At 57.0% G+C, this 19,364-nt stretch overlaps 9 protein-coding genes and 1 pseudogene across 9 annotated transcripts; 4 read left to right on the top strand and 6 right to left on the bottom strand.

Moving 5' to 3' along the window:
• Nucleotides 1–91: 91 nt before the first annotated feature.
• ACA1_164790 (ras-related protein Rab-2A, putative) lies at nucleotides 92–1,197 on the top strand (the record flags this gene model as incomplete). The annotated part of the gene is made up of 6 exons (XM_004337563.1): nucleotides 92–185; nucleotides 306–365; nucleotides 441–520; nucleotides 645–727; nucleotides 812–1,016; nucleotides 1,117–1,197. The coding sequence occupies 6 exons, from the start codon at nucleotides 92–94 to the stop codon at nucleotides 1,195–1,197; spliced, it is 603 nt and encodes a 200-aa protein (XP_004337611.1).
• A 2,330-nt stretch (nucleotides 1,198–3,527) lies between these two features.
• On the bottom strand, nucleotides 3,528–4,281 carry ACA1_164800 (uncharacterized protein; the record flags this gene model as incomplete). Its single annotated transcript, XM_004337564.1, has 3 exons — nucleotides 3,528–3,641; nucleotides 3,743–4,160; nucleotides 4,247–4,281. 3 exons carry the CDS (start codon nucleotides 4,279–4,281, stop codon nucleotides 3,528–3,530), a joined length of 567 nt encoding a protein of 188 aa, XP_004337612.1.
• Nucleotides 4,282–5,336: 1,055 nt separating this feature from the next.
• On the top strand, nucleotides 5,337–7,179 carry ACA1_164810 (uncharacterized protein; the record flags this gene model as incomplete). The annotated part of the gene is made up of 4 exons (XM_004337565.1): nucleotides 5,337–5,460; nucleotides 5,535–6,416; nucleotides 6,507–6,970; nucleotides 7,051–7,179. The coding sequence occupies 4 exons, from the start codon at nucleotides 5,337–5,339 to the stop codon at nucleotides 7,177–7,179; spliced, it is 1,599 nt and encodes a 532-aa protein (XP_004337613.1).
• Nucleotides 7,180–7,418: 239 nt separating this feature from the next.
• Nucleotides 7,419–7,750, bottom strand: ACA1_164820 (uncharacterized protein; the record flags this gene model as incomplete). Its single annotated transcript, XM_004337566.1, has 2 exons — nucleotides 7,419–7,612; nucleotides 7,675–7,750. 2 exons carry the CDS (start codon nucleotides 7,748–7,750, stop codon nucleotides 7,419–7,421), a joined length of 270 nt encoding a protein of 89 aa, XP_004337614.1.
• Nucleotides 7,751–8,366: 616 nt separating this feature from the next.
• ACA1_164830 lies at nucleotides 8,367–11,862 on the top strand (annotated as a pseudogene).
• Nucleotides 11,863–11,939: 77 nt separating this feature from the next.
• On the bottom strand, nucleotides 11,940–14,120 carry ACA1_164840 (uncharacterized protein; the record flags this gene model as incomplete). Its single annotated transcript, XM_004337567.1, has 9 exons — nucleotides 11,940–12,107; nucleotides 12,202–12,278; nucleotides 12,356–12,483; nucleotides 12,646–12,815; nucleotides 12,882–13,182; nucleotides 13,305–13,491; nucleotides 13,620–13,760; nucleotides 13,862–13,901; nucleotides 14,016–14,120. 9 exons carry the CDS (start codon nucleotides 14,118–14,120, stop codon nucleotides 11,940–11,942), a joined length of 1,317 nt encoding a protein of 438 aa, XP_004337615.1.
• A 128-nt stretch (nucleotides 14,121–14,248) lies between these two features.
• On the top strand, nucleotides 14,249–15,291 carry ACA1_164850 (cytidine and deoxycytidylate deaminase zincbinding region domain containing protein; the record flags this gene model as incomplete). The annotated part of the gene is made up of 5 exons (XM_004337568.1): nucleotides 14,249–14,332; nucleotides 14,400–14,576; nucleotides 14,669–14,765; nucleotides 14,888–15,142; nucleotides 15,212–15,291. The coding sequence occupies 5 exons, from the start codon at nucleotides 14,249–14,251 to the stop codon at nucleotides 15,289–15,291; spliced, it is 693 nt and encodes a 230-aa protein (XP_004337616.1).
• A 45-nt stretch (nucleotides 15,292–15,336) lies between these two features.
• ACA1_164860 (Ras subfamily protein) lies at nucleotides 15,337–16,248 on the bottom strand (the record flags this gene model as incomplete). The annotated part of the gene is made up of 5 exons (XM_004337569.1): nucleotides 15,337–15,649; nucleotides 15,769–15,848; nucleotides 15,935–15,982; nucleotides 16,058–16,130; nucleotides 16,217–16,248. 5 exons carry the CDS (start codon nucleotides 16,246–16,248, stop codon nucleotides 15,337–15,339), a joined length of 546 nt encoding a protein of 181 aa, XP_004337617.1.
• Nucleotides 16,249–16,661: 413 nt separating this feature from the next.
• ACA1_164870 (uncharacterized protein) lies at nucleotides 16,662–18,086 on the bottom strand (the record flags this gene model as incomplete). The annotated part of the gene is made up of 6 exons (XM_004337570.1): nucleotides 16,662–16,844; nucleotides 16,942–17,077; nucleotides 17,192–17,346; nucleotides 17,650–17,727; nucleotides 17,799–17,923; nucleotides 17,990–18,086. 6 exons carry the CDS (start codon nucleotides 18,084–18,086, stop codon nucleotides 16,662–16,664), a joined length of 774 nt encoding a protein of 257 aa, XP_004337618.1.
• Nucleotides 18,087–18,198: 112 nt separating this feature from the next.
• On the bottom strand, nucleotides 18,199–18,908 carry ACA1_164880 (alkB alkylation repair protein, putative; the record flags this gene model as incomplete). Its single annotated transcript, XM_004337571.1, has 4 exons — nucleotides 18,199–18,404; nucleotides 18,491–18,620; nucleotides 18,689–18,837; nucleotides 18,902–18,908. 4 exons carry the CDS (start codon nucleotides 18,906–18,908, stop codon nucleotides 18,199–18,201), a joined length of 492 nt encoding a protein of 163 aa, XP_004337619.1.
• Nucleotides 18,909–19,364: the final 456 nt, after the last annotated feature.

Raw genomic sequence — 19,364 nt, forward strand, 5'->3', positions numbered from 1 at the left:
TTTCGAAAATCGATCAAGGCAGAGAGATTAGAACTCGTGTGTGTAAGTCATCAAGAACAAGCCCCAATCGCCTCCCATTCAAACAACAAACATGTCGTGCTGTGGTGGATCGCCTGCTGCCCCTCCCCCGAGCCAAGCTCTTCCCTACAAGTACCTCTTCAAATACATCATCGTCGGCGACACGGGTACGCACTTGTGCTGTACTCGACGGGATAGGATTGCCCTACCCAACGGCCTGATGTTGTTTGTCTGCCATTTTCTTCTGTTGTGTATATTTCTAATGAATCTGAATCGGTTTGCCGCAGCTGTTGGCAAGTCGTGCCTTCTGCTCCAGTTCACCGACAAGCGCTTCCAGCCTGTCCATGGTGCGTTTCGGGTCCCTTCTCATTTCGTGGCCTGTCATCTCTAATCAGACCCCCCTTTTAAAAATGCTGTTGCAGATTTGACGATTGGTGTCGAGTTCGGCTCGAGGACTCTTACCATTGAGGACAACCAAGTCAAGCTCCAGATCTGGGATACGGTAAATCCCAGCTCCCCACATTTGTGTGGCATAACAGTTCCATTAATTATGGAGATCTGTTAATTATTGAGATTTGGCATCAAGGTTGCATTCAGTGCAAGGCGATCTCACCCTTCTTTTCCAGGCTGGTCAAGAGAAGTTCAGATCGATTACCCGTTCCTATTACCGCGGCGCTGCTGGCGCTCTGCTCGTCTACGATATTACCAGGTACGCTCGCCAACATCTCGACCCCTTTTGCAATCTCGTTGCAGAATTCAACTCACAACCTGTCTGTGCTCCATCTCCTCGCAGGCGTGAGACCTTCGAGCACCTTACGTCGTGGCTCGAGGACTGCAGGAAGTACAGCAACAGCAACATTGTCATCATGCTGATCGGCAACAAGTGCGACTTGGAGAGCAAGAGGCAGGTGAGCAAGGAGGAGGGCGCTGCCTTCGCCAAGGAGCACAACCTGCTCTTCCTCGAGACCTCCGCCAAGACCGCTGAGAACGTCGAGCAGGTGCCCACCCCTTGCTCTTCCCTGGCTCATTCGAGTACACCAAGCTTAGTGCAAGCGAGCATTTACTGATGCACTGTGTCCGTTCCTCCTCTTTTTGCAGGCTTTCATCAACACGGCCAGGACGATCTATGAGACCACGCGGGAGGGTGACATCGACTGGGAGCACTCGACCCCCAAGTAAATAACCAATCGAATGACCCGCACCACGGCGGAAGCGGCCACCGACCAGAACCAATGTTTACAAGCCCCACCTAACGAAGCGGCCTGCCCCATCACCACCGGCCCTCTTCGCTTTCTGTTCGTTCTCGCCTCTGCCCCTTGAGTTTTGTTCTTACCCTTCTGTCCTTTCCCTTGTGTGCATTCCTCTTCCCTTGTCTCCCCACCTTTGCTTTTATGGGGTGCGCCCTCCCTCCGTTGAGAATGACCACCGCCCCTGCCTTTTGTGAGATACACCCCTTGCCCTTCTTCTATGCCTCATATCACTCTATGGTGTTACACCCCGGTTCATGAGTGTGGTTCATGAGTGTGGTTCGTGAGTGTGATTGGGCATTGTACGCCAAAGTTTGTAAAGGAGAGGGAAGGCGTGTGTGGTCAGATGTGGTGAAGGCAGGACAGGTGGGCGAGAAGCTGCAGGTCACATTTTCAGTAAATAGGAGCCAAAAAGATATGCATCCGCCGGGAATTGAACCCGGGTCTCCCGCGTGGCAGGCGGAAATCTTGCCACTGGACCACGGATGCCTTGCTTGCCAGCATGTCTTTCCGCCTCAGTTTTGACCCATCCTGCCTGTGGCTGTGTTTGGTGATTTTGTCACTGTGATTGGCTTGCACCAATATTCTACCTTTCAAAGTTGGATTTTTCCAGCTGTGAAGTTTCATCTTTTGTGTGAGATGTGTGTGATCCCAACTTACAACATGGGCAAGAGGAAGTGTCACCTTTCTTTGGCCATGAAATGTTAGCTTTGTGTTACCATCCACCAAGCATCTTAACAATGACTGGGAAAGTGGATGGCTGCCCTAGTGTTTGGCTCCTCTTTTACCCATCCACAGGTTTGAAAAGCATTATGGGAAATAGACCTCCACTGGGCTTGTTCACTCTCCTTCCAACAAGGACCCCAAAAAAGCAGTTTGTTTGCACAATTTTTGGCTAGCACCAAAGTTACAGATACTCCACCTGCAGTAAAACCCAGCAAGCCCAGGTCATTGTGGCGGATGCCCTGCTGCCTGTTCTTACCTTCGAGAGAAGGGGCCAGTGTAAGACATTGTGGCCGAGTGGTTAAGGTGCCTCGCTGCTAACGAGGTGGGGTTTCCCCGCGCAGGTTCGAATCCTGCCAATGTCGATGGATCTTTTTCACACCACTGTGTGTTTGATGGATTGTCTAGCCAGGCATTTTATCTTCAGGAATAGTGCTCCAATTCAGCACAAATGTGATATCGAGGGACATGAGATGAAAATGATTTCATAAAAACTGGGAATTTGAGTTAAAAGTGATTGTATCAGTGTGAAATGGAGTGGAATTTTAACTTCTGGAATAGTGCTCCAATTCAGCACAAATGAAGAATGAAGTTCCATCCATGAGTGCAACTGACTGAATATGGTGTGAGGTTGTACATGAACTGGATGTGAGAGTAGCATGTTGGCCACTGATCATATGGAATTGATGGAGGGTATGAAAGTAAAAGCAAGGTGCATTTTGAAGTTGATCACAGGACCACTAACACAAAACAAGCTAAGTTCAGATTTTCCAGATCACATACAGTATTGGTAGGTTGAACATGTACTCATTACACATGCATATGCAATAAAGAAGTGTCTGGTTACACCACACCAAAATGGCCACTGCCTTTTTCAGGGTGTATTGCCTCATGAAGTTGTTTCACAGTTGTTTGTTCACTCACCTTTGATCTGACTGTTATGGTGAGAGTTGTGATGTGTGGTTGATTGCAGTGGAAATGATGACATTTTTTTTGCAAATTTGGGACTGCATAGGAAGATCCCAAACATGTTTGGGCAATAGGGCTGCCTAGGTGTTCTTTTCATGATTTCAACCTCCTGGTTTGCATGTCCCACAGGACCTGAACCAGGCAAACTAGCTGTGGCTCACCACATTTTTTTCAGCACTGCCTAATAGTCACTCATTCTCACCTGTTTCTGCCCAAATCATCTGGCTGCAGGTCACATTTTCAGTAAATAGGAGCCAAAAAGATATGCATCCGCCGGGAATTGAACCCGGGTCTCCCGCGTGGCAGGCGGAAATCTTGCCACTGGACCACGGATGCCTTACTTGCCTGCAGGTCTCCGCCAGCCTCTTGCATCTTCTTGCTAGCCGTATGGCGATGTCCTCATTGCCGCTCATTTTCTTGGCTCTCTTGTCTGACACCCTGCCATTGCAGGCTGAAGTGGCGGACACGCAAGTGGAGTGAAGGTGAGGTTATATCTATTAGACTTGGATGGCTCACAGAACGCTTCCGTTGAACGACCCACGCGTCCTGCACGTTGCATGAAGGTCGGCTTCAAGTGCGCATCTGGGATGTCAGCATGGGCGGCTTCTCGAGGTTCATCGTGATGCCCATGGGGAAGCCTTCCTCCTTAATCCGTCGGATGGTCTGCTCCATTATGTCTCGTCCCTGCGTGGCGCAACAACACAAGCCAACCAAGCAACCTCGTGAGCAAAGCAGGAGCATGCATGCACGTGCAAGGAGAAAGAAAAGGCAAAGGAAGTTGGTACCTGGATGGCTGCATTGCGGAATCTGTCGAGGCAAAACTTTTCCATGCGTCTGGCAAGACCGAAGGTGTAGGCGGTGACGGCGCCCTCCTGTTCGAAGAAGGTGCCGTTCTCGTCTTCGGTGTAGATGCAGGTCTCCTCCATCTCAGCGAGATTTTGGAAGGTGAGATTCTTGCCCTTCAGTATCAGTCTCTTGTTCTTCGGATCCGTGATCGATTCCTCGAGGAAGAAGCAAACGTTGTTCCCGGCAAGAGGCATCCACGAGGGGACCCAGCTCTTGAGCATCATCAATCGCGTGGCCTTGAGCACGCCCGTCGCTTCATCGAATTCCTTGTTGATGATGTCTACGCACAGTACGTCGGGGCGACGAGGATTCGGCCACTTCTTCCAGCTGGCGATGGCGCAATCCTCCCAGGAATGGCTGTGTGAATTTGCGCGGTTGCGTATACGGGTTGTTAGTCACGGGCGTTTACCAGCAGGCGATTAATGTAAAGGCAATGAACGTACTTGAAGGTGTGTTCGAAGGTCTCCCTAACGGACATGATTGATTCGAAAGATTGAATAAAGAACTAGAGCAGGGGTTGGGGGTTATGAATGCCAAAGGCAATTTCAGGAAATGAGTCGATCGAAGTGCTGATCTCAAGAGATGTCTCCCCTGTGTAATCTTTCCGCCTTGCGCCGTGGTGCGGGTCCAAGTTTCCAGGAACAAAGAAAGAAAAACTGGCGCCGCTCGACTATTTGTACCTGCGCGGCAGGCCCAAAGGCCCAAGCGGAAGCTACCGACAGATGCGCGACCACGAACGGGCATTTCCAACATTGATTGGATGTACATTGATGTTGAATGGTACAACTGCAAGATCAAAAAGACTTGAACATGAGCGAGCCTTTCCCCCCCCCCAAGTCTAATTCGTTAAGGTGCCTGCTGCGCCTCTTCATCACTGGGAAGGAGGAGTGTGGAAGACTTGACTCACGGGAGTTCGATAACAACAGGCGAGATAGCCCCGACTCTCGCTACTTGGAGTGCAACCCTCATTGCAATTTAAATGCCGTCTTAGGGGGAGGAGCACATGAGGGTGGCTTCGATCCCGTGGTGACTGAGTACTAGAGGCTCTGCGAGCAACACCTCCCAGCCCCACGAAAACCAAGGCCTGGTGCGTGGTCAGCCGCGAAAGAACGAAAGCGGGCGAGCGTTATAAGACCAAAAAACGTCAGCGAGATGACCAAATTGCTAGTTCACCCGAAAGACGCGCCCGCCTGATTGGCGAATGCCGCCACACCAGGGTGCGTTGTGTCTCCTTATGCCAACTGAGTGCCCACCAAACGATCCCCTACTGCTATGAGTGCTCTAGGCACATGGATCCACGACGTGCAGGAAAACTTCGGGATATGTCGCAGCCACGAGGTATCCGGTTCACGCTGGTGTGGGTGACATTAGGTCCCACCCAAGGTATATAACATCCTCGACACTCCTCCTCCAAACTCATCAAAGCGAACTGCTCAGCTCACTCGACCAGCTCTCTCTCCAACCAACTCGAACACTCCATCCAGCTTGGCCTGCTGTTTCTGCTTTGTTTCGACTCATCGCCCATCTGCGATCATGAAGACAACCTACCTGCTTCTGGCCTTGGCCGCTCTCCTCTTCTGCGCCGTCGTGGCCGCCTCGGCTGACGACGACGACCGACGTGGCTCTGACATGAATCACTGGGACGATGACGACGAAGGTAGAGCTGACGTCTTCCTTACCGTTGCTTTGACGCAATTCTTAGCAGTGAAAACTAACTTCTTCTCTTTTCAGGGCACGAATGGGACAACGAGTGGGAGGACGAGGAGGACGGCGAGGGACGCGGTCGGGGCCAGTGGGACGACGGGCGCGAGAAGTGCCGCACCACTACCAAGAAGTGCCGCACCACGACCAAGAAGTGTGGCACCACCACCAAGCACTGCCCCACCACGACCACCAAGCGCTGCGGCACCACGACCAAGGACTGCGGCACCACCACGACTAAGAGCTGTGGTACCACGACCAAGGACTGCGGCACCACGACCATGAAGCCTTGCACCACGACCAGCAAGCCGGTCGAGAAGTGCGACTTCGCCGGGCGTGACAACTGCCTCAAGGCGAGCGAGGACAAGTTTGAGGAGTGCGTCGACCGCAAGAAGTGCGCCTTCACCGTGTGCGAGCTCGAGGCCGAGGAGAAGTTCAAGAAGTGCCTCCGCGGCCGCGATGGTCGCGATGGCGGGAGGGAGAACCCCTTCGAGCGCGAGGGCGAGAACGACCGCCAGGGTAACGAGAGGTTCGACCAGTGCAAGAAGGAGCAACTCGAGGACAAGAAGCAGTGCCTCATCCAGCGCAAGGCCTCGCACGCCGGCTGCGTGGCTGCTAAGGAGTGCCGCGACTTCAAGTGCCTGGCCTTCATCAAGGACTGCAAGCCGTGCCCGACTCCCGCCGCCACCACCACCACTGTCCGCGTCACCACCCATCCTCCTACCGTGGGCTCGTCGTGCCCGGCCGAGGACTTCTTCGGCCCCGCTGCCGATCTGAACGTCCTGGTCACCGGCTCGGACAAGCTCATCTACGATCTCGACATGGTGAACGGTGACGTTGAGGGCCGCGTCGCTGTCAACGGTGGCTTCCGCGTCAAGTCCTTCGGCACCGCCCAGGCCTACTCGTGCCCTGGTACACCCTTCGTCCCTTCGCCAATCCGCTTGCATTCTAGCACAAAAACTGGAGTGCTGATTGGCCGTAACCCACAACACACACACACAGACACGGCCAACTACGCCAGTATGTTCAACCTGATCGTCAACGGTAAGATGGACTACTCGAACGGCCAGCTGTTCTGCGGCTCGTCGATCTCGTTGAGCAGCATGAACGACCCGTCGCTGCGCCAGAAGGACTTTGGCGCCACCAACGCCAGGGTGGCCGCCGGCAAGACCATCAAGGACGTGACCGGCTTCGACTTCGTCGCCACCGCCGGCTACCTCCAGGGCGTGAGCAACTACTTCTCCAAGTACGCGCCGGGCACGCACAGCCACTTCCGCGTCACGGAGGTCTCGCCTGCCGACGTCAACAAGCTCAACATCGAGGGCGGCGACTACGTGCAAGTGATCAACATCAAGGGCTCGGGCGACATCAACTTCTCCAACTTCGAGATCCCCACCGCGCTCAACCCCTCGCAGGTCATCTACAACGTTGTCGGCAACAACAACATCAAAATCTCGGGCTTCGGGGTACGCCAACAACAGTCTCCCACTCACTTGTTCTTCAGTTATCGTGATGCTAACCAACCATTGGCGCTCTCAACGCACAGCTCAAGGGTCACCTGCTGGCCCTCAACTCCGACGTGGTGCTCGAGAACGGCCACGTCGCGGGCAACGTCTACGTCAGGTCGCTCGTTGGCCAGGGCAGCGGTCAGGTCAACCTGGCCCCCTGCCCTTGAGGCGCTCCCACACTCACGGATGAGATCAAGGGTCCTTGATGCTGTCGCAACCGGCTGTGCTCCGGTTGCGAGGCGTTCCATCTCGAGGGAGGACTACCCTCCTCGCCCTCGAGACCTTCTCTCCTCTTCCTCCTCTTCTTCTTTCGATTGTTGTTCGTACAGCGAACTCTCTCCATTTTCTCTCAAGTAAATACAACACACACTTGTGCTTCCACTTCTTCATGTAGGCCACGTTCGATTCAATTCCCTCGCGAAGCACCGCCGGGCTGGGTCTGGTGGCCTCGGTCCCGATGCTTCCTCGTGTTGGCCGGCAGACCGCTCGAGTGCTTGGAACGGAGGGGGATGAAGTCTCGCCCGTCGGCCTGTCTCTGCCGCGCCCTCTTGTCCAGAGCCACCCAGTCCCCACCCCCCTCGACCAGAGCCTTGTCTGTCACTGCAGCTCCAGTCGGGTGTGAGTAGGCGAGCAGTGAATCGAGCGTTCAGCTGATGATGTACTCTCTGGCTTGGGGCGAGCCTCTTGGATGACGGGCTCCGCCATGCTCAAGTGGTTGAAGAAGAGTAGGGCCTGCATGTGTGAGCTAGCGGTGTGAGTGGTGAATAAATGGTGGCTGGCTCAGGCTGATGGATAAAAGTGTGTGCCAGAATTACATTCTGTAGACCTCAAGAGCCAGCAGGGTGAAGGGGACAGTGCATGCTCTTTGTCAGGGTTATCTTGGGGTTCCACACCCGCAAGCTCCACCGCCAACGCCATCACGTGAAGTGGTGCGTGCAGCCCATTGGCCGATGGTGAAATTTCCACCATAACTTTTCCGCCGACGAACCTGCTAATCAACTCGAATTGCTGAACCTGATTTCTCATCCACACAAAGCAAAGGGGGTGGCCAGCTGCTGGTGCCCGAGCTGCTCAATCGATTGGCTGCCTCTGATATCTGATTACTCCAGATCCAATGGCCTCGACCACGATGCTGCCCGAAAAGGGGTTGGAGAATCGACCTGGCCAAAACAATTGCTTTCTGAATGTTTGCATCCAGGCGCTGTGGCACCTGGGCGCCTTTCGGTCTCAGTTCCTTACCAGCAAGGATCACGTGCACAAGGAAAACTCGTGCATCTATTGCGCCCTCAAGGTTGCGACCCCCCCCCAAGCACCATCTTTGCCTTACGCCCAACGAGGGTCCTTCTTCTCCATCATGAAGGTGAAGCTGAACATTTGTATTTGCCCTTTGCCGGTGCAGGTTCTGTTCAATGGGTATCAGTTCAGCGAGGAGCAGGTGCTGCCACCCACTGCGTTGCGAAACACCCTCGCCGTACTTCATCGCGGCCTCGATCGCTTCCAAGTGGGCGAGCTCGACGATGCTGCCGAAGCGCTGGTGCCCGCTTTCTTTCATGATCGTCTCATTGACTACCGCACACCCACTCATCGCCTTCTCGTGCATGTGTCACATATATCGTGAGTACAGGAGGCCATCCTCACATGCTTGAACAAAGTGTACCTGGTGAAGGGGAACGAAAGAGCGAAGAAGGCCGACGAAAGCAACCCCAACTCCATCTCGAACAAGGTCTTCGGTTGCCCCGTCGTCGAGATCGTGCAGTGCGGTACGTCGGTTGCGGTGCCTCGTCGTCATCTTCTCGTCCGCTCGCTCACAAGCCCTCTCTCGTCTGCTTCACACAGGCAAGTGTAAAAAGGAGATTAAGCCGCAGGGATCCGACTCGTTCATCTACTACACCTACGTCACCGAGGTCAGGTCAGTCTTACACCCCACCATCTTGTGATGCGTCCACTTATCGGGCGATTGAGCGGCACATCGCCACTGATGCTCTGACTGGTTGCCAAAAAACACAGAGAGGAGCACAAGAAGTACCCCGACCTTCAGTTCGACAACTTGCTGAAGCGGCTGAGCGACGGCGTGACCCGCAGCTGCCCCAACGACGTACGTCAACCGACCTTTCCCATCTTTGGTTTGAAGCCTTCAGTTTTGTCTGTGTTGCTCACCACGCACCATCTGCGCGCACACGCGAAGAAATGCGAAGAAAAGAAGTGCACGGTGCGCAAGGTACTGCTGCAGCAGCCGCACGTGTTTGCCGTCGGTCTGGTGTGGCCCACGCCCAATCCCACGGCCTATGAGATCGTCGACATGCTGTCGATCATCAGCCAGCAGATCAGGCTCAGCAACATCTTCAACGGAGTTCCCGTGCAGGTCAGTCTCTTCTTCTTCTTCTTCTCCATCTCATCATCTGGAGACCTCTTTAGAGAGCCTTACGTCTTGTTTTTTATTCCAGTTCACCTACCGGCTCAAGGGCATGATCTGCTACTACGGCCTGCACTACGACTGCTACTTCTACTCACCACAGCGAAAACAATGGCTCGTGTTCGACGACCGCGTAGTCAAAGAGGTACCATCATCTACTCTATGGCCTTATGTGTCTGTGGTGCGACACACGTATATAGATATATATACGTGTGTGTGTGTGTGTGTGTGATGCTGGCCTGTTCCGTGTTTTCGTTTGGGGAGTACTCGCTCGCCGCGCGCCATCGCAGCCCCGAATTGCGGCTGGCAGCGGCATGCCGGCAAGCAAGGCATCCGTGGTCCAGTGGCAAGATTTCCGCCTGCCACGCGGGAGACCCGGGTTCAATTCCCGGCGGATGCATATCTTTTTGGCTCCTCTCTCTCCTGTCCTGCCTCACCACATCTGCGGTGCTTGGATTGACGGCGGTGTGTTGGCGTGGTAGGTGGGCGCGTCATGGGAAGAACTGAAGGATCGCTGCCGAAGGGGCCGATTTCATCCGTCGGTGCTATTCTACGAGCGCGTCGAAACCGGCGCGCCGCTTCCCACCACCTTTACACCCAAGTTCAACCCGCAGGTCGGTTCCTTCATCTCTCTACTTTTCCTCCGGCGCCTTACGCTTTACTCACACGCTACACTCCTACACTCTACACACATCGCACACGCACAGCCGATCACGTTGAACCGCAACATGTTCACAGCATCGGGGCCGGCCGTGCCCGGCTTTTCGCTGGCTCCTCCCTCGGCGGCCTACCCCGGCATGCCGCACCCCGCGTTCTCGCCCTACCACCCCCACCACCCTGGGTTCGCTCGGGGCTACATGCCCCCCGGCTACGCCCCGGCGCATCCCCACCAGCAGCAGCACCCGCCCAACGGCATGCCGACTCCGGCGGCCGTGGCGCCGGCACTGCAGCAGCAACAGCAGCAGGAACGGGCCGAGAATGAGCGAAGGCAGGAAATGGCCGAGAGAGCCGAGGCCGAGCGGAGGAAGAGGCAAAAGGAAGCCGAAGAGCAGCAGCAGCAGCAGCAGAAAGAGGCGGAGGACAAGCGGCGTCGAGAGGAGGAACAGCGGAGGCAACAACAAGCGGCGGCAGCGGTGGTTGAGCAATCGTCGGATGAGGAGGGCACGAGCGGGGACGAAGATGAGAGATCGGAGGAAGAAGAGGAGGAAGGTGAGACTGGAGGGGAGAGCGAGCGGGAGGCCGCGGCCAAGCGGCTGGCCATGCCCGCTCCTCGCGCGGAGCCGCCCAAATCGCTACCGGCGCCGCTCGTCCCCACCTACGCGCCGCCACCGGCTTCCCCCAGCCCTCCTGCGCTGACAGGATCGTCGTCGTCGATCTCGTCGGCGTCCGCGCCGCCCTCGGCCCCGCCGCTTTCCTCCGGCTCTCCGCCCGTCATCACCTCATCGCCGTCGTCGCCGTCGGTGGACGCCTCGCCCTCGGCCCCGCCGCTCTCCTCCAGGTCTCCGTCGCCCCCCGTCGTCAGCTCATCGCCTCCGCCGCCGGTGATGGTCGAGGACCTGCTGTCGACAGAGAACATTTCCTCAGCCGGCCCGCCGCCGGTGATGGTGGAAGACCTGCTGTCCACCAAGAACGCGGTTGCCGTCAGCTCGCCCGTGCCTGCGCTGCACCGACACGTCCCCACGACGACCAGCGCTACCACCACCGCCGCCACCACCGCCAGCGCTCCCCGCAGCGCGCCCTACACGCCGTCCTTCACCCCGGCTGCGGTGGCCGCCCGCGCTCAGCAGCCGCCTCCTCACGCGTATGCGGAGCTCAACTTCCCGTCGGTGCCCACCGCGCTGCCGTCGGCGCCCACGCCGTCAGCTCCCGCCTTGCACTCGTCCACCCAGGCCCCGTCTGCGTACAGCCACTCGACCAGCGACAGCAAGCAGCAGCAGCCCTCGATCATCGGTACCTCTCCTTGCGCTGTGTCGCGCGTGTGTCATTCCGCGTGCCGCGCGTGTCGTGTGTCGCGCCGCGTGTGTCATCTGTCGTGTCGTATACTGTGTGTCGTGTCGTGCGGTGTGCTCATGTGCGCTGTATCGACATCGCAGGCGCAGTCGACAGCTACGACGACTACAGCTCCAAGATCGATTCGATCGGTCAATCCAGATACCTTTCCCTCTCCAAGCCCGCGTACAGCTCATCCTCCTCAACTCCGTCCACTTACTCCCGTCCTTCCACCACGGCCTCTCTCTTTTCCTCCTCTTCGTCGTCATCATCTTCCTCCACACGTCCCACCACCGCATCGCTCTTCTCTTCCTCCTCCTCGTCTTCGTCTGCCAGCCGCGCTACATTTGGCGCGTCCACTTCATCTTCTTCATCTGCGGCCACTGCCCCGAAGAAGAAGCCGCAGACGTCGGCCTTCACCAACCTCAGCTCCCTTCTCTCCAACTAAACGATTATCAATTTGTTAATTCTATTTTTTGTTTCTTTTTTTTTGATTATTTATTTTTGCAATAAATGAACAAATACTTATGAGTTGAGCAATTCTTCGTCGGGGAGGGAGTTGACAAAGTCCATCAGGCTCTTGTGTGCCGGGGCGTCGATGCCCTCCTCGAAGTAGACGCTCATGTGCGGAATCCACGCGTGGTGGTCCTGCTGCTTGCGCTTCACCGACGACGACGAATGGATCCCGATGTGCTGTGTGTGCACCGCCGGAAGGTGTGTGTGAGAGAGAGAGAGAGACAACCAAAGTGGAAAAAAACCTGTGGCGGGTGGGCAAGAGGAGGAGTACCTGGAAGAGGTGCGGAATGTTCTCGTACACGGTGCCGCCCACTTTGCGAGCGCAATCGCTGACCAGCAGGTCGACTCCTGCATGTGCACTGCAAGTGTAAGCAGCTGGAAGAGTGGGTGCAATCAATGGGAGTGGTGGCGGCTACGGCGCGTACCGTGTTTGGTGACGCGGTAGTCGTTGGCCATCACGCACTCCATGGTGCGATCGAGCAGCGGGCCGGCCTTGAACAGCTGTGCCTGCGCGCAAGACCGGGAGATGGTGGGCCATATCCCCTCAGGTTTCCTGGGGGCGAGGAAAGTACGAAGGAAGAGCGAAGGACGAGCGTGAGCGAGCGAAGAGAACGAAAGCTCGTCGAAGACACACACACACACACGCACGCACACGCACACGCACACGCACACGCACACACACACACGCACACGACGCACACGCACACGCACACACCTCGTTAGGTTGAAGCTCTGCTTGGAGATGCAGATGGGGGCCACCAAGGCCGCGGCCACCACGTTGGCGACGATGAAGGCGCACACGAGCGTGTTCCAATCGCGCATCACGATCGCCTTCACCTCCGCGCGCGACCACACGCCCACCTGGCCGTGGCCATGTCGATCGCCCTGCGCCCATGGGGTCGAGGTGAGCGAATGCGCCACCGCGCAGGCGTGCGGAGAGGTTCGACGAACCGCAGAGACCCGCCGCGAGTGTGCGACGACGAGGAAGACGACGTAGGCAGCGATGGCGACGAGGCCCCACGCGACGCCGTACGACACGAAGAAGACGACGTCGCGCGCGTGTAGGTAGAGGTCGTACTCGTCGTACTGCACCGCCATGTAGAGCTTCACGAACGCCCACTCCGACGTCGCGCTGTCGCTGCCCAACTGCGCGTCGGCGGCCTCGAGCTTGTGCAGATTGGGCAGCAGCCGCGAGTACCAATGGTCCGCCGCCCACACGTCGTCCTCGAACAAAAGAATGTACTTCGGGTTCCTGTGTGTCGTGTCGTGTCGTGCCGTTGGTCGTGTCGTGTCGTGTCGTGTCGTGTCGCGTGTCGTTGTGTGTCGTGTCAGCCACGATGGTGGAGGGTTGGGTGCGCTTCGGATGAACGGTACCGGCTGCGGCATTGGTTGAGGGTGAAGACGTAGTCGTCGCGCTCCTTGCTGAGCCACTGCACGAACGGGTCGGCCCGGGCCTCATCCGCAGTCGGCACATGCGGCGACCCCTCGATCATCTCCACGCCGGGCGTCCGCCGCAGCAGCTCCAGGTCCGCCCGGTACTCCGCCGACGTGTTCCTATCGTCTGCGCGTGTCGTGTCGTGCCATGTGTGTCATGTGTGCGTGTGCGGTGGTGCGTGCGTGTCATGTGTGCGTGTGTGCGTGTGCGGTTAGTGAGAGACAAGAATGGAGTGTGTGAGTAGGTGGGTGCACCTGTGTTGACGATGAGGAGTTGGCTCTTCTTGAGCTGCTTCTCGCTGAGCCCTTCGAGAATGGAGGCCGTCGACTGTAGCAGGTAGCGCGCTCCCGGCCGATCCACCGTCGAGATCACCATGCACAGCTCCTTCCTCGTCTCTGCACACGACACGACACGACACGACACACACCGCACACGCGTGTGAGAACACACGACACACACGACGCTCGAGAGTGTGCGCACACACGCAAAGACGAACTAGGTTGGGTGGCGGGAGCGCCATCGAGGGCGGTGGGGGGCTTGGCGGCGCTGAGCCGGGAGAGGAAGGCGTGGGCGTGGGCGGTGCGCTGGGCGTCGACCCGGAAGAGGTGGTCGCGGTAGGGGGCCGGGTTGAAGGCGCACGAGCCCAGCACGTGCCGGGCGTGGCCATAGAGCAGAAGCCCGTAGACGGCCCACGCCGCGGCCGCCACCCACAACCACCGCACCGCCACCCTCCACGAGAGCCCCCTCTTCATCATCCTTTTCGTTCTTTGTCTGTTTCGTTCTTTGTTTCATTTTGATTTCTTTTTATTTCCTTCTTGACCAACTCCGCAAGTCCTGGAAAATGAAGAAAAACAGTACTTCTTGCGACAAAATAGAGTTTGAGATGGAGGCGCCAGCGGCACAGGGAGAGCTGCTACGAGAGTTCACGAAGCGAGAAAAGGACTTTATGCTGCTCGCCTTGGATGAAGTGCGCCTGCACTATTTTCCCCATTTTATTGAGATTATATTTTATAATGATTTATGTGCCACGATAGGGCAGGAAGGCGTTGAAGGAGGGCGAGGTGCCCGTGGGGTGCGTCATCGTCCACCGGCGAAGGCGAGCCGATGCTGGCGGCGGTGCGGGAGAAGACTCTCGTGTTGACACCGGTGACGACGGCAACGACGACGTGGTGATCGCCACCGGCTACAACAAGACCAACGAGCGACGAGACGTACGTCGAACTGCACGCCCCTCCCTCACTGACCGATCATCGTCATCGTCTTCGTCGTCTTCTAAGCGGGTGCCGGTTGTAACAACATACAGGCCACGCTGCACGCCGAGGTGGTGGCCATCGGCAAGATCATGGACCAGCTCCGCCAGTCCGCCGACCAAGACCCTCGACCCCTCCGCACTCGTTGGAGTACACCCACACACCCACACTCTCTCTTTCGCCCTCGTGTGTGCGGTGTGTGCGTGTGCGGTCGGCTGAGCTCAGCTGCCCTGTGTGTCATGTTGCGTGCGTGTGCGGTGGTGTGCGCGCAGCTGAGCTGTTTGCAGAGAGCGAGCTGTTTGTGACGTGCGAGCCGTGCATTATGTGCGCCGGCGCGCTGCTGCACGCGGGCATCGGGAAGGTCTACTTCGGGTGCTCCAACGAACGCTTCGGCGGCTGCGGCTCCGTGCTGCGGCTCCACGACCAGTCCTTCCCCGGCCTCGCCGGCTACCCGTGCGTGTCGGGCCTCTTCGTCGAGGAGGCCATCCAGCTCCTCAAACAGTTCTACCTCGACGGCAACCCCAACGGTAACAAACACATCACAACGCACACTCGCACTCGTGCTGACACACACACACGACACACACGACACACAGCCCCCAACCCCAAGCGACCACTAGCGACGGCGTCAAGTGGTGAGGAGGAGCCCTCTTCAGTCCAGCCGGCGCCGCAGTAGAAGATGAAGAAGAAAATGAACAAAAAACGATCAAGATGATGATGGTCAGATGGCGCAGCTGCAGGGAGGAGCGGGCGTCGATGGTGTGTCGGGTTCGACGACAACAACGCCGGCCTTGTCACCACCGGTGCTGCCGGCATTGTCCATTCGCTGCTTGACCTGTCGGGCGAGGTGCATGAAGCAGGCGTCGACGCCGTGGCCGGTCATGGCCGACGTTTCGAAGAAGGCCGTGCCGTACTCGTCGGCCAGGTCGCGGCCCATGTCCTCCGACACCTCGCGCTCGCTGTCGAGGTCGCACTTGTTGCCCACCAGCACCTTGCTGATCTCGCGCGGCGCGTGCTGCTCGAGACTTCGCATCCTGTCACCACACACAAAGCGCGTGTGAGTGCGATCGGCAACGACACACGACTCACACACACGCATAGAACGAGAAGAGAAGAGAAGAGAACCGACCAGGTTCGTATGTTACGGAAGGACTTCTTGCTGGTTGTGTCGTAGACGATCGCTACGCCCTGTGCCCCGCGGTAGTAGGCAGTGGTGATTGCCCGATATCGGTCCTGTGTATGAACAGCGATGATGACGATGATGAGTGATTGGGCCAACAAACCGGCACTACACGGGCACTGAGGCTGCGTGGTGGTACCTGCCCGGCTGTGTCCCAGAGCTGGAACGGGACCCGCTTGTCCCCGAACTGAGTAGTACCACAGGCTTGCGGGTGAGATCATCTTGGTTCGATGGGAAAGAAGAAAAGAATGAGCGTACGTACGTCGATGTCCTTGAGGCGGAAGTCGATGCCCATGGTGGCCATCATGTCGGGCTCGAAGCGACCTTCGGCGAACCTGCCGAGCCGGAGCAGGTCAGGCCACCCCATTCAGACGTCAGCCCGCGGCAGCCACGCTGTGCCAGCAAGTAGCGGAGAACGAACCGCAGCAAAAGGCAACTCTTGCCCACCGACATGTCCCCAATAAGCAGCAGCTTCAGCACAGGCTCCTGGCCGGGTGTCCATGCAAGTTAGCTTATGCACCGGTCTTGTTAATTTAATGTTATTATTTTTTCAATTTAATGGTGGAGATGGAATGAAAATGAAAGGCGACGAGTTGATTGATTAATCAGGACTACACCCAGATCTTGTGATGGGCAAGCAGAGCCGTTTCTATTCACCCTTCTAAAGGGCACGTTACCTTCGAGTCTCCTCGCGTGGTCATCCTCGTACACTCAGCGTTGGGTTGCGTTTGAAACGACGTTTTCCGCGGCCTTTTCTTCGGCCAGGCTGGGTTGAGAAGATGAACGTTTTTGTACACAGAGCAAGATGCAGAGACGAGGCGAGAAGATCAAGAAGGCGAAGGAGATGAGGAGAAGCTTGCCGGTGCTCATGCACCGAGTAGCACGTATTTCTTGACCCGGCCGCCGTCGATCTTGAGTCGGCCCAGGGACTGGAGGGTGGCAAGGATGGCCTTGCCCGTGGCATCAAACTTGACGTGCTGCGAGGCCTTGATCTCGTCATCGGTGAAGAAGACGCTGTCGCCCGCCTCCTTCTGCTGGTCGCTGTACACCTGTGCGCGCATGACACAATGCAACCCTTGCGATCAGCAATCACCACACAAGGTCTAACCCGACGTGATGCGATCGAATGATGAAGAAGAAGAGTACCTGGTGTTTGGTCCTCGTGGCGGCGCCCATCTTGGAGGTTGGCAAGGAGAGGATGCGGTACTTCTCCTGCACCACGCTCAGGATCTCGTCGATGGCCGCGTTGACCTTCTGCACGGTGATCCGCCCTCGGATGTAGCTGGCAACCGCTCAACGCATGCGCGCGTATGTGTCAGCACCGGCAGAGCGCACGCAAACAGCACACACAAACCCTACGCGCAGAGAGGGACAGAGTGACAGCGAAGGCTGGTACCTGGGACAGCCGCTGAGTTCCTCCTTCGAGACGGGAGCGAGAGCGGGTATTTGGAATCCCTTCTTCCTCCTGCGTCCCCCCGCCTCCGCGGTCGAGCTATCGTTGCTCTCCGTAGGTGTGGCGGCGACAGACTTCTTGAGTCCGGCCCCGGTGCTCTTTCTGGCCGGTTGGGCTGAGACTGCACATGCAGCGAGCGATACGTTAGATACACGCTATCGTGCCACGAGTGGCTCAGCATTAGGACAGCGGGCTGCGGGGGGCTTCACCTGTTTCTCGGGCCTGCTTGCTGGATGTTGCTGCGGCCGCGGGTGGTGGCATGCTCTGTGTGTTGGGCTTGGGCGGTGGGGGCTGCTGCTTGGGCTTGGGCTTGGGCTATTGTATATGATCAATAGAGGCAACTAGCGAAGGGCACGCATGTAGCACGAACAACTTGAGGCGAAGCATGGAAGGTGCGGTACCTGCCGCAGGTCGGGTGGCAGCTGGGCTTCCATCTTCACGGCATGCTCCTGCTGCTGCTTCAGCAACTCCACCAGCTCCTGCATGACGCGGTACGCAAAGGCGTGAGATTGGCCGATGAAAGATGTAACGGGAGAAGGAGAGACGGTACTCGAGATTGGCCCACATAGCGCAGCTCTCTGTTCGCTGTGGTCCTGAGGTCGGCCTTGTGGCGTTCGATTTGGGTAACCCGAGCATCCAAATCACGCAGCGCACTTTGCCACGCCTCCAACGAGTCTGAAGAGAGCACAGATGCGGCTTTAGCACGGAGGGAACGGATTCACCTCTGAATCGCGAGCGTACCCGTAGAGCGCATCATGCAGAGATGCTTGAGCATGGATATCTGTTCTGTGAAGGAATTGACCAGCGCATTAAACGGATCATCGCTACACCCCGCCATCCCTTCCATCGTGCCAATCTATCCAATTCAAAACACCAAACCTTATCCTCTTGCGCTGTTTTCCCGCCATTTCGTGCTGCCTTCTTTGCATTCTTTGCTGACGTGGCAGGGCTCAGCTGGGCGGTGTGGCTTGCCGCAGCTTCTTTACAATGCGGATGGTGAGGGAGACTCGCGTGTGTTCGCGTTCGACTTCTCCGCGTCTTGAGGTATTGAGGAGATGGAGGTTGGCGACGCCGTCGTCTAGGTTGTCGGTCATTCGCTCTTCGATGGAGTGGAGGTGTCGCTTGTACACGTCTTCCCTGAACACGAGCAGGCTTCCTGGAGGCGGTCAGAGGTAAGGTGAGCAACTTGTTGGTGTGGCTTGTAGTTGAAGAGTGGAAGAGGAAGAGAGGTGGAACAGTTACGAGGCTCAAGGTACAGGGAGAAGAGCTTCTTCTTGTCGGCGAAGGGCTTCTCGTAGATCTCCATCATCAGTGCGCTCTGCAGGCTGAGGATGGCGACGTGGCTGATGTAGAGTGGGCCATCTTCGTGTGCCTGGCATTCATGGTCACGTGTGAGCTACTCATGCAAAATGTGTGCGGAGATTGGCCATGCGATCGTACCATGATGCCCTGGCCGGGTTCGTACTCGTTGATGAGGACGTGGTTAAAGTCCTTCTTGAACACCTTCTTCTCCTTGAGCAGCTGCGAGAGCTCGCCCAACCAGCTCGGCAGCTCCTCTTGGGCCATCCCAGCAGCCGAAGGCTTGCCTCCTGCCGCACGACACACCAGTACCGTGAGAGAAAGCAGTAGACACTGCGAAGGCCTGAGTCGTACCCCACATTTGCAGGCGCCGACGCTTGAGGCTTGTCCACCGAGCCTCGGGTTCGCTGTAGATCTTGCGATTGGCATGAGATTAGAAGAAAGAATGTGAAGTGAAGGGAGGATGCCGTACTGCAGACAGGAGGCGCTGCTCTTCGGCATCGCTGATGAAGTTGGTCAGGTAGTACACGGCAGGCACGTCCCCGACTCTAAATGGAGCGAATTCATCCACCGCAAGCTCACCACTCGGTGTAAGGTGCACGCATTCGTCTTCAATCTCTTCCACAGCGTGTCCTGTGTCGTGATCGTTTGTTGGCAAGGAGCGATTTGTGATCTCGTTGCTTGGCTCTTGCACTTGGCTATCTGCCCTTTGTTGCTGCTTCGCAGCGGCAGCACCTCTCCTCGCCTCAGCGTAGAGCGCTTTGAAATCAATAGAGGTTGCCATTTGAAAAAGAAACAAGATCTGATTGTGATTGAA

Source organism: Acanthamoeba castellanii (genome assembly GCF_000313135.1).
Source record: "Acanthamoeba castellanii str. Neff unplaced genomic scaffold scf7180000084729, whole genome shotgun sequence".
Lineage (NCBI taxonomy): Eukaryota > Discosea > Longamoebia > Acanthamoebidae > Acanthamoeba > Acanthamoeba castellanii.